Source organism: Alosa pseudoharengus, unplaced genomic scaffold (assembly GCF_046254945.1).
Source record: "Alosa pseudoharengus isolate Yale_2024_CS ecotype anadromous, Long Island Sound unplaced genomic scaffold, YU_APseudo_1.1 YU_APseudo_1.1_scf_5, whole genome shotgun sequence".
NCBI classification, from domain to species: domain Eukaryota; kingdom Metazoa; phylum Chordata; class Actinopteri; order Clupeiformes; family Clupeidae; genus Alosa; species Alosa pseudoharengus.
The window spans coordinates 27147706-27158901 of record NW_027468837.1 but is presented as its reverse complement, the minus strand read 5'-3'; the positions used below and the strand labels follow the sequence as shown (position 1 = coordinate 27158901).

General features: G+C 45.2%; 1 protein-coding gene across 1 annotated transcript; it reads left to right on the top strand.

Moving 5' to 3' along the window:
- The first annotated feature begins 871 nt into the window (after positions 1–871).
- Positions 872–11029, top strand: tmem240b (transmembrane protein 240b). The gene is made up of 4 exons (XM_076268986.1): positions 872–907; positions 1208–1314; positions 4158–4366; positions 10875–11029. The coding sequence occupies exons 1-4, from the start codon at positions 872–874 to the stop codon at positions 11027–11029; spliced, it is 507 nt and encodes a 168-aa protein (XP_076125101.1).
- The last annotated feature ends 167 nt before the right edge of the window (positions 11030–11196 follow it).

Sequence of the window (11196 nt, the reverse complement as noted above, 5' to 3'; positions counted from 1 at the left end):
CAGTTTGTTCCAGTGCGCATTAGGCCTATACAGTAGGCTACTGGCAAAGCATTTTGCATGAAGTGCAGACTGTTACAGTTAAGCGATGATGGGTAGCCTATTTAACTGCGTGTTTCTGTAGGCTATATATATAAAAAGCCAACACACTGCAATTATCTCAGGAGGCGCTAAAAAACCTTCGGTAGCTTACAGGGCGCAGGTTTTCACTGGTCTCTTTCTCCAGCGAGTCAGTTGCTGTCTGATCTCTTCTGAATCGCTAGGTGGGAGGATCCAGTGTTTGCCTGCGCAAGTGCTGTAATCTTCGCTACCGTTGGATACCGAGGGAGAGGTAGGCTACGCTATTACAGTTACGACACTACTGTCAGCCTGAACTCGCCACAGATGCTGGAGAGAGAAAACAAGCAACAAGCGTCGGTTGCTCGAGAGAGACAAGTTTCCCTCGACAGGGCGCGGGAATGAGCTACGCACCGTGAGAGACTTCATCTTGACTCACTCTTTGGAACGGTCCTAATGCGCACTGCATCTGTAAAGGCGAGGATACCTTCTCGAAGCTGTTTTCTCGCGTTTCTCAAACACCAGTGCCACTCCTCAGCACACAGGCTAGCTCTCAGGTGGAGGTGCGTGTGTCATCTATGGCGGGGATGTGAGGTGACAGGAGAGAACGCTTGCTGAATCCGCCAAGCACCGTGCCTCCAGCGGGCGAACTGAGAGGGAAAGCAGTGTCGTGCCCCGGTTCGAGCTCTATCTGTGAGCACCTTCAACCGAGGACAGCTGTTATTTCAGCAGGTGGAACCACCGGGCTGCCGTGAACTGGAGGGTGAACGTAGGGAATCGTCGAGTTTTGGAAGTTTTGCACATAATTCTGAGCACCATGATGTTTATGATTCTCGGGGCTGCCATTGTAATGGTAAGAGGACTTACACACCCACTTCCCTAGTTCTTAGAGTAACGCGTCTCACAGAACTGGCACTTGTGCATTTTCTTCCTTTTTGGATATATAGTAACTCCAGTGACTGCTTGTAGATCAACAGGCACCTCCAAATAATTAACGGTTTTATGTGCATACAGCGGACATTTTTATGTTTAAATTTTTTACAACGGATTTTTTTCTCCATATATTTTTCATTGAAATGTAGTCTATTTGTGTCACCGGCAAACTGCCTTTGCGGCCCGTGTCGTCCCAGTTGACTTGGATGGTTCTTTGCAGGCGGTAGCGTGTTTAACGGACATGAACGCTCTTCTGGACCGCTTTCACAACTATATCTTACCACATTTAAGAGGAGAGGACCGCGTCTGTCATTGCAACTGTGGAAGGTAAACCATAATTGTAATGTAACAGCTCGAAGAGTATTAGAATAATCATGGCTGTGCAACATCCTCTTTATGGTTTCTGCTTAATCTTCTTAAAATTCATAGTTGCCCTGCACCATCACAGACATAAAACTGTAAATACAAATAGAAAGAGAAAAGTGAATCACCTCCACCTAGGACTGTTTCAATAAGTTGTCACTAACAACTATTGATTATTTTGTCAAGTGCTGTGAGTTGATGTGTCTCCAGACCTCCAGTTTGCTCTGCTCAAGGTGATACTTTGACAATGTTCTCTGTTCCCTGACTACATGCATGTCAGGATCTGCATTGTATGTGAAATGTTTTTTCTCTCCACTTTTAATCATCACTCTGATCTAAGTTTGTTTCTGACTGCATTCTTGAATGCACCTACATGCTCTCCAGTACAATAGTTCGGAGCCTGTAAAATTATGCATTCTTTTGCTGACACAAGTAATAAAACACATGGTTCCACCATGACATCAGCTAAGGTGCAAATGCAAAAAACAAAACAAAACAAAAAAGCTTTTTTGAAGAGGAAACTCCATTCTAAAACCCATTCCCTGTGATGGCAGACTGGGCAAACAGGGTCTCCACATGTCAAAAGCACTGTGTTTGTGTGTTACACGCATTTTCATTGTCATATGGTTTGACATTGTGCCATAGACGGAACAAGTGCCTCAGACAGACTATCTTGCAATTTACTACATGTACCCTCATGAATGAAGAGTCCACCTGCCAGTGTATTAGCATGGAGTTTGGTTGATACGTAAGCATATCAGTGTCAACTTTTGCTAGGTGAATTTGAATGCAGGAATTTTCAGAATAGATCCTCCTCTAAACATGCAGAAGAGGGGTTGTCTTTTCTTTTTAACAGAAAAGTATGAGATGAACTGGCCCTCATGGGATGTCTAAAAGCACTCATGGCAAAAACAACTATGAAGTGTATGAAATCACATGTTAATGATCCCCCCCTTTGCTGATAGATGAATGGAAGTTAAAGCCTCATCTCTCTGGGTGTCTGATTGTTTGGCTGTTAAACTGGTCCGCTGCTACCACAGCTTTCTTTAGAGCTTCACAGTGTTGCCTTAATCTCCCCTGATTCTGAACCAAGCACACTCCCACGCAACTCTCAGCATATATCTGCGCTGCTGTCTCACAGGCATTATGCTTTATAAACAAGATGTTTTTACACTTTTTTTATAGGAAAATATCTCCTCAGAGCTGTTTGCTAGTGAAGGCCGGGTTTTAGTCTGTATATCTCAAATGCTGAGTATTTATAAGATGCCAGGCGGCCACTGCCTGTGAATACTTCATGCTGCAGTGTAACTCATTTTGTTTGCGGCACAGCTGACTTGTTTTGAAAGCCGCCCCTGGTGTTTTCTGGCTTTTTCAGCTGCAGTGACTTTCCTGAGAGAGAGAGAGAGAGAGAGAGAGAGAGAGAGAGAGAGAGGGAAAGAGGGATAAAATGAGAGAGAAAGAGAGAGCTGTTGCTGCACATATCTCACACCTACTCAGACCCCAGGGCCTCACAACCCTTTCTTTTCTAGGAGTATTGGGCTCTCTAAATCTCACACCCTCCCAGCTCTATTTGTTTCTACACACAAACACACAAACACACACACACACAAATATACATACATGCAGTCATGTACATATGTGTTTGGTGTGTATGCTTGTGTGTGTTTGTGTTGATATATTTACTGCTCTAAGGCACTGACTCTCTCAGCTCTGTTTCTCAGAGTGAATATTTCGTTCAACTCTGTTGCTCCCTTATTCTCTCCTTCTCCCCTCAGTGGCACCTTTCTCTCCTTTTCTCTCCTTGTCGGTCTGTCTATCCTTCTCTTGTCCCCTCTGCCATACACCTTTCTCCTCACCTCTTTCATCCTATCTAACCCTGTATCTCTCAGTATCTTAAACCATGTACCCCTCTCATTCTTGATCTGCATCCTGCATCTGCATCTAAATGCTCTCATTTATCTATCTCTCTCTTTCTCTCTCTCTTGCCCCTGCTTCCTCTTCTCCTTCTCCAAATTACTGCATTGTGCTTATCTGGCAGGTTTGGTGTTAGGCCCTTGGTCCATGTTGTGAGAGTCTGTCGGCTACCCAGGGGATTATGGGCGCAGTTGTCCGTGATGCATTCCTCCAGCATCCCCTAAGCCCTCATTAGACCCAGTGGGCCCCCCAGTTCTGCCGCCCGCAAGCCCACAAAGCCATTAGAGTCTCCTCATCTTTGCAAATGCACGGAGCGGTGTTCACCTTGTTGCTGAAATGATGATGAATTAAAGCATTTCTCCCACACGCTCTTCCCCATTTCTCTCCCTCCCTCTCTTGTTTTCTCTCCATTTTATTTCTCTCCTTTTCCTCTAGCCTTTCATCCCTCTATCCCCCCTTCTTTCTCTGGCTCCTTGGCTTTTGTTTAGTTCCCATTATTCGGCTTGCCTGCTCTCATCACAGTGCCTTTATTCGCTGTCATGATACATGTAAGACAATATTCATTCTCTTTCCCATACTCCTTTCTCTTTTTATTCATTGGTCCTCTTTCTCTCTTTCTCTCTCTCTCTCTCTCTCTCGCTGGTATATGCCTCTCCACCTGTCCCTCTGTCATCCTTCTGCTGTCATCCACTCTCCTTGCCTCTCTCGCTCGATCCCTTTGGTTCATTTCAGTTGAAAACACCCCCTTTGGCATGACTAAGTCTCTTGCTGTGTGTCTCTTTTTCTCTCTCTCTCTCTCTCTTTCCCTCCACCAATCTCTCTATTTTTCCCTCCATCATGCCATTCACAGGCCATCCTGTTCGTCCGCTGACAGTCTCCCTCTTTCCCTGTAGGCACCATGTGCACTATGTGATCCCGTACGACGGGGACCAGTCGCTGGTGGACTCCACGGAGAACTACTTTGTGAGCAGCGGTGTCACCAAGCAGGAGATGGACCTGATGCTGGGCCTGCTGCTGGGCTTCTGCCTGAGCTGGCTGCTGCTGTGGCTGGATGGGGTGCTGCACTGTGCCCTCCGGGCCTGGAGGACCAGCCCACACCACGGTACGTCCACACAGCCTCAGTGGTGGGATGATATTATTTAGACTAGAGTGTGCCGACACTTTCTGTCACTTGCCCATACACACCTAAGCCAAAATCTTTTACTGACAAACATTTGATAAACAATGGTTTTATTGAGCAGTCCTGCCGAAAATAGAACTGAATCGTAATCAATACAGTTGCGGCGGCATAGTTTGATGCTGGGGTGTGGGGTTGTACTTATAACAATGGAATCTATGAGTGGAGGCCTTTAGAGAGAGACTTATTCCCATGCAGATGCCTTATTCCCATTCATGGGAGATTACTTATTCCCATTCAGATGACTTACTCCCATTCATGGGAGATGACTTATTCACATGCAGATAACTTATTCCGATTCAGATGACTTATTCCCATTCATGGGAGATGACTTATTCCCATGCAGATGACTTACTCCCATGCAGATGACTTATTCCCATGCAGATGACTTACTCCTATGCAGATGACTTATTCCCATGCAGATGACTTATTCCCATTCATGGGAGATGACCACGCTCTTGAAAGGATTATTTTAAGTCTATATCAGTGGCCATTCTGAAGCCTCTCCGGAGGCCATTCTGGTAAACTGACCAGTGTATCCAACCAACCAGTGAATTCCAAGCGTCAGTGGTCGCAGGAGAGACCACTAGGGGAAGCTCTCTAAAAGCCTGGTTCACATACAGTATAGGCAGTCAAAGTCAGTCCTGGAGTGTGTGTGTGTGTCTTGTGTGATTTGCCAGAACAGAATCACTCTCTCACTTCACTACTACTTGCATCTCTGCTCTGCTTTGTCCTATTATCAAGCTCTCTGTGCTGACTGTTGTAGAATAAATGCTGGCCTGTTGTAGAATAAATGCTGGCCTGAGACTAGAGCAGGACACAGCACAGGTGCATGTGAGTGAGTCAGGCACTACATTCTCTTTCCCTCCGGATGTCCCTTCAATCTCTGGAGCTTGGTGTGCACGTCATAAACGTATTACACAAGCATGCGATCGTCAGTGGGCAGGAATATGTGTGGGCTTGCGGAAGCTCCAGAGGTCTCCTGGTCATCGTTATAGGTGTGGTCCTTCAAACCAAATCCAGGGCTCACTGCGTGGTCCTGGTCAACTGACAGGATGCCACTAACGTAAGGGCACAAGAGCGTAGTGATTCCAAGGAGAATGTGTGAGAGAGACAATTGTGAATGGCAAAGGTGTGTGTCAGTGTATGAGGATAGTCTGAGGAGTTTGGGGAGAGTCTGATTGAGTCTGCGGGTAAGAGTAAGCGAAGAAGGGTGAGTAAAGTTTGCTGGATTTGATTATAATCTGCTGTTGCTGGTTTATACCACCTTAGTTAATGTTGCATAGGACCGCTCCACACTTTTCTGTTGAGGTGGAGAGACGGTAAGAGAGGCTGAGTGACAGAGAGGAGGAGGTGACAGAGAATGGTAGAGAGAGACAGAGATAGATAGACTGTAAGAAAAAGAGAGCGAAGGAGACAGAGAGAGAGAGAGTGTTGAGGTATGGGGAGCGTTGCATTGTGTTCTGAGTGTATGGCCTCTAATACTGCCTCTAATACTGTAGGTGGGATATCAACCTCTAATACTGTAGGTGGGATAGGTGGAGAGAGGGAGGGAGAGAGAGAGAGAGTGGTACTGTGTGAAGGATTGATACTTAATAATAATAATAATAATACATTTGATTTAAAGTGCCTTTCAAGTCACCCAAGGACACTGTACAATAAGAGAAAAGGATATAGACATAAGAGTAGCATAAAAACATTAGACAGGGACAGTGGGCCCTATCATGACATTCTAAAGTGCATCGTCACTCGTCAAAAGTCTATTCAAATTTAGTAGGATGTCCAGTTTACATTGAGAGGGGTTTCGTTATCAAACGTGGAGCGCATGGCGCACCAAGGTGTTCCTAGGTTTTTTAATCAGTCATATGGGTGGGTTTGGGGCGTAACATCATTTTAAACCAATGAGAATTACATCTGTCATTCCCTTTAACGGCACAACGCGTGATATGTCAAATAAATGCATCGGTATTTTGGCATTCAACGGCGCATTTGAAGGGGGCTGCTTGCGAGACCGTATGGAATAGTCATTCTTAGACCATGCTTTACTAAAACCTAGCATAGCCTTCACGCATTTGCACTCGTCTATTATTTGAACTCATTGGCAAAGTGAAACTAACTTCACCAAGGATTCAGTCAACGACAAGACAGTTATATGCAGTTACTTTCACCATTGACTGACAATGGGTTACCACCGAAAACATAGGCTGGAAAAAGCAACACTTACCCTAATATTGCTCAAATGACTGAATAAAACAACATTTATCCTGCAGAGGAGTTGTTTATATCTCGTGACAGTGCGTCTTCAGCTGTGCTCCATACGTGTCTCTCACCTCTCCCCTAATCACTTTTAACCGTTATTACCAATTTGCAAATGATGGTGAATAACTACTCATCATGAGATGTACAGTATTTCGTAATATCTTGGACGTGCGCTGGTGTGCGTTCATGAATGATAGAAGGATGGTGCGTGCACCTGCCAATATGACTGTTGTCATGCGCTCTTAAAATAGTATATGAACAACTCGCCATTGACTTCTGACCAGGTTTAGGTGGTGTATGATAGCGATTTTTAGACAACGCGCCAGGCCCCTCCGGTTGTTAATTGCCACACCCCTGGGCGCAATGCTTAAAAAATAAACGTGCAAAATACCAAATTAAACTTTCCGTGGGTGAAAAACGAGTATTACGCCATGCGTTGGTGCCCAAAATACAGCCCAGTATACAAGAGAACATAGACATAAAAGCAACATATACAGGGACAGTACAAATAGACAGTACACTTAGTAAAACACACTATACATTCAGCAGGAGACAGACATTGCCAACAAAAGTAGAATAAAATAAAATAAAACAGTAATAGAGGAGCAAGTGGGATGGAGGAGGCATGGTTATGAGTAGGAAGGAAAAGCAAGAGTGAAAAGGTGAGTTTTTAACATGGATTTAAAGGTGGACAGGGAAGTGCTTTGACATAGTGCAAGTGGGAGGGAGTTCCAGAGTTTGGGACCAGCCACGCTAAAGGCCCTGTCACCCATGGAACGGAGATGTGCAGTGGGGGTGGATAGGAGGTGGGCATCAGTGGAGCGTAAGGTGCGGGTTGGTTGGTAAGGGGTCAGGAGGCTTGAAAGATAAGAGGGTGCAAGATTATGTTGTGCTTTGAAGACAAGAAGGATGATTTTGAATTGTGTAATTGAAATGTATTGTACAGGGAGCCAGTGTAGTTGATGGAGGATGGGAGTGATATGTTGCCAGGGCCTGGTACGGGTGAGAACTTTTGCAGCGGAATTTTGTATGTATTGTAGCCTGTCTAATCTCTTTGCTGAGACACCAAAGTGCAGGGCATTACAGTAGTCAAGTCTGGAGGGTATGAAAGCATGAATGAGAGTCTCAACAGGTGTAGGGTTAAGGGACGGGCGGAGTTTAGAAATGTTTTTGAGGTGGAAGAAGGCTGTTTTAGTGATGTATTTGATATGAGAGTCAAAGGAAAGGGTAGAGTCAATTATGACACCAAGGTTTTTGACTTCAGAGGTAGTGGTGGTGAAGTAACCAGGGATGGATAACTGTGATTGTTCCAGCTTTTTCAGTACAGATGGTGTGGCAATGAGTATGGCTTCTGTCTTGTCATGGTTTAATTTGAGAAAGTTTTGTGTCATCCAGTTGCTTATTGCATTGAGACAGGTGACCAGATTGGAGGGAGGGAGTGTGTGTGAATATAGATTTGTGTGTTGTCAGCATAGCAGTTGTACTGTGTGAAGGACTGGTACTGTGTGAAGGATTAGGAGGGGAGTTAGCATAGGAAGTGTGCAAGAGAGGCTGTGTAGCAGGGAGGTGTGTGTGTGTGTGTGTGTGTGTGTGTGTGTGTGTGTGTGTGTGTGTGTGTGTGTGTGTGTGTGTGTGTGTGTGTGTGTGTGTGTGTGTGTGTGTGTGTGTGTGTGTGTGTGTGTGTGTGTGTGTGTGTGTGTGTGAGAATGTGTGTAGGAGGGGGAGGAGAAAAGAAGTGAGTGTGTAAGTGAGGGAATGTAGAGATAGTAACACCTACTGGGTTGGATGGAGTAGAATGGCTGCAGCATGACCTCAGAACTACCGTGAGGAGCTCGCAGTGAAGAGTGTGGTGATTTGGCAGCTCATCAGTGTGCTGGCTATAATGTGGCACTTTGCCACGCCTTTGCAGGCCGGCCCAGTCCAGAAACACACACACACACACACACACACACACACACACACACACACACACACACACACACACAGAGTGAGAGAGAGAAAGAGTAGAGCGGGAGAGGAGGAGCGAGAGAGAGACTGAGAGAGAGAAAGTGGATGAGAAAGACAGTATGTCAATGTCAAAATGAGAGAGTGGACGAATGTGTGAGTGAGTGTACCTAATCACCTAAGAGCATGTTCGCCTGTGTTGAGTCCAGCGGTTTTTGTTCTATGTGGCAGTGCTGGTGTTGTGCGATGCCAGCTGGCCTTCTCAGGGATCAGGCCAGCCGGCCCAGACATCTGGAAATGCCTTATCTTACAGCCCTGCAGCAGAAGGGGTTATTGTTGCTCATGGTCATTACTCAAATAAAAATAAAACAAAACAAAAACAATAACAATAAGTGCTTCTCAATGCAATACAATACAATAAGCACTGTAGGTTCCGTAGGCCAAGGACGTGTAGAACATTAGATACATCAGATCTTGAAGAAGCACTTAGGGCATTTTTCAGCTCTGATAAGTGTGGACACATTGAGGGATTGGGACTTTGCCATTGCAATAAGCACCTAAAAGCAGACCATAAAGCTCATAGCTCCAGTGGATGGGATTACAGCAACAAATGAATTTGTTGGAGGACAGTTGTGATTTTTCTCCCTTTTCATTTATTTATTATTTTGCAGATGCAATTCGTTTCTTGTGCTTAAAGCTGCAGTGGTGTGGGCGATCTTCCTCTCGGTACAGACCTGTCAAATGTTTCCCTGGGCACTGAGCGGATGACTCAAGCAGCCCACTTTGTCACGGTCTTTCTTCAGATTACCGCCTTACATTTTCTCAAATGTCACGTCGGCTCAGCGAATATTTGGCTTCAGTGCCACAGCACTTTTAGGGAAATGCTATGTGTTTTGTGTCTCTGAAAGTGGTTAATAGCTCTCTGTATGCATTAGAAAAGATGACCGGTACTTTCCTGTAATGCATGTTTGTGTATATACGTTTGTACACGTATCCATACGCCACTAGTCTGGATTTCTTTACAATGCATTTCATATCCACACACATAAAGAAAGAGATTTAACATGATTTTTTTATTGTTCTCTGATAAAATCAGATGGCCTTTAAAATGGTATGCTCAGAAAGCTGTTGTTTTTCTATATTCAGCATGGGCATTAATATATTCATATACTGAGACCTACATTTACACATAAATTATCTCTTTTTTTCCCCCACCTTGTTGGACTATGAATGTCTCATCAAGTCCCACAGCGCAGAACTATGAGTCTGGATTGGATTATAATTATAAATCCGTTTCTAGGATGGTATTTCATTTTACAAAAATGTAATTATGGAATGTAATTAATCTCTCTTTCCCTCTCTCTCTCTCTTTCTCTCTCTGCCCCTGTGTAGTTCACACCATCTAACACCCGCTTCATTCTCGTCAGTATAAATTGAAATGGGCCGTTATTTGAGAGGGCAGGGAATGTCTCCTTTTCTTGCCATCCACTCTGTCCTCCCTCTCTCCCCTCCTCCCCTGCCATCCATCCATCCATCCCTCTTTCCAGGCAAATAAGTCATCCTAATCACTCGTGTACCTTTATCAGCTCAATTAAATAAAAAGGCCTGCGGTACCAGCCCGCATGGCCTGAATTTACAGTTCAGGGGCACGAGGAGTGAGCGCATGAGCGACCTTGTGGATCTCTGGTAGTAGCACACAAATCACCTAATATAATAGGAGCCATACATGGAGCTGTAATGTGCCACGTCACCGGTGCTCAGTCAAGATGAAATAGCTCACTGTCCTACAGAACAAGGTTGGGGCTACGGCGGAAGAAAGGTTAAGTGCTTAGTGGAAGTGAGATCAGAGTCGAGCGTAGTCTCGTGAGGCCAGGCAGACGTAGCTATGCCACTTAGGTGATGAGAACTGACAGGCTAGAGTTGGAAGGCATTGAAAATGAGGACTAGAATGACTGAAAGAATAATAGAAACTACATATTCCAGCTTCCTCTGCAAGACCCTTCTCCATTACCACTCCAACTATACATGTACTTTTAGTGGAGCCTTGTCAGAGACTCTTGATCCCATTCACAGTTGGACCTGCTTCACATTAGTTCTCTCATGAGCAGTAGAGGTGGATCATTAATATCAGTAATCAGTAATATCTGCAGTATTTTACAATACAACAGATAATAGTATTTTATCATCCAAGTTTCATAGTCTAATTTTATCCTTTTTTGTCCACATGCAGACATCGTGCCGTGGGAGTGGCTGTCTCGGGTGTGCAATCTGCGGGAACTGCGCAGACGGCTGCAGCTGCGGCTGCTGGAGGACTCTGGGGGGAACATGGTGCACATCAAGCAGAAGCTCTATCACAACGGCCACCCCAGCCCCCGCCACCTCTGAGGCAGGACCCACCCCCCAAACCTCAGATAAGGCCCAGCACGCCTTTGACCACGTTAGTGTACTGATGGCCCAACATGCAGAGTTTGTTCCAGCAGAGAGACAGACGGACAGGCAGACTGATGGTGGACAGACAGACCGACAGATGGACAGCACCACCTCTCACCTCT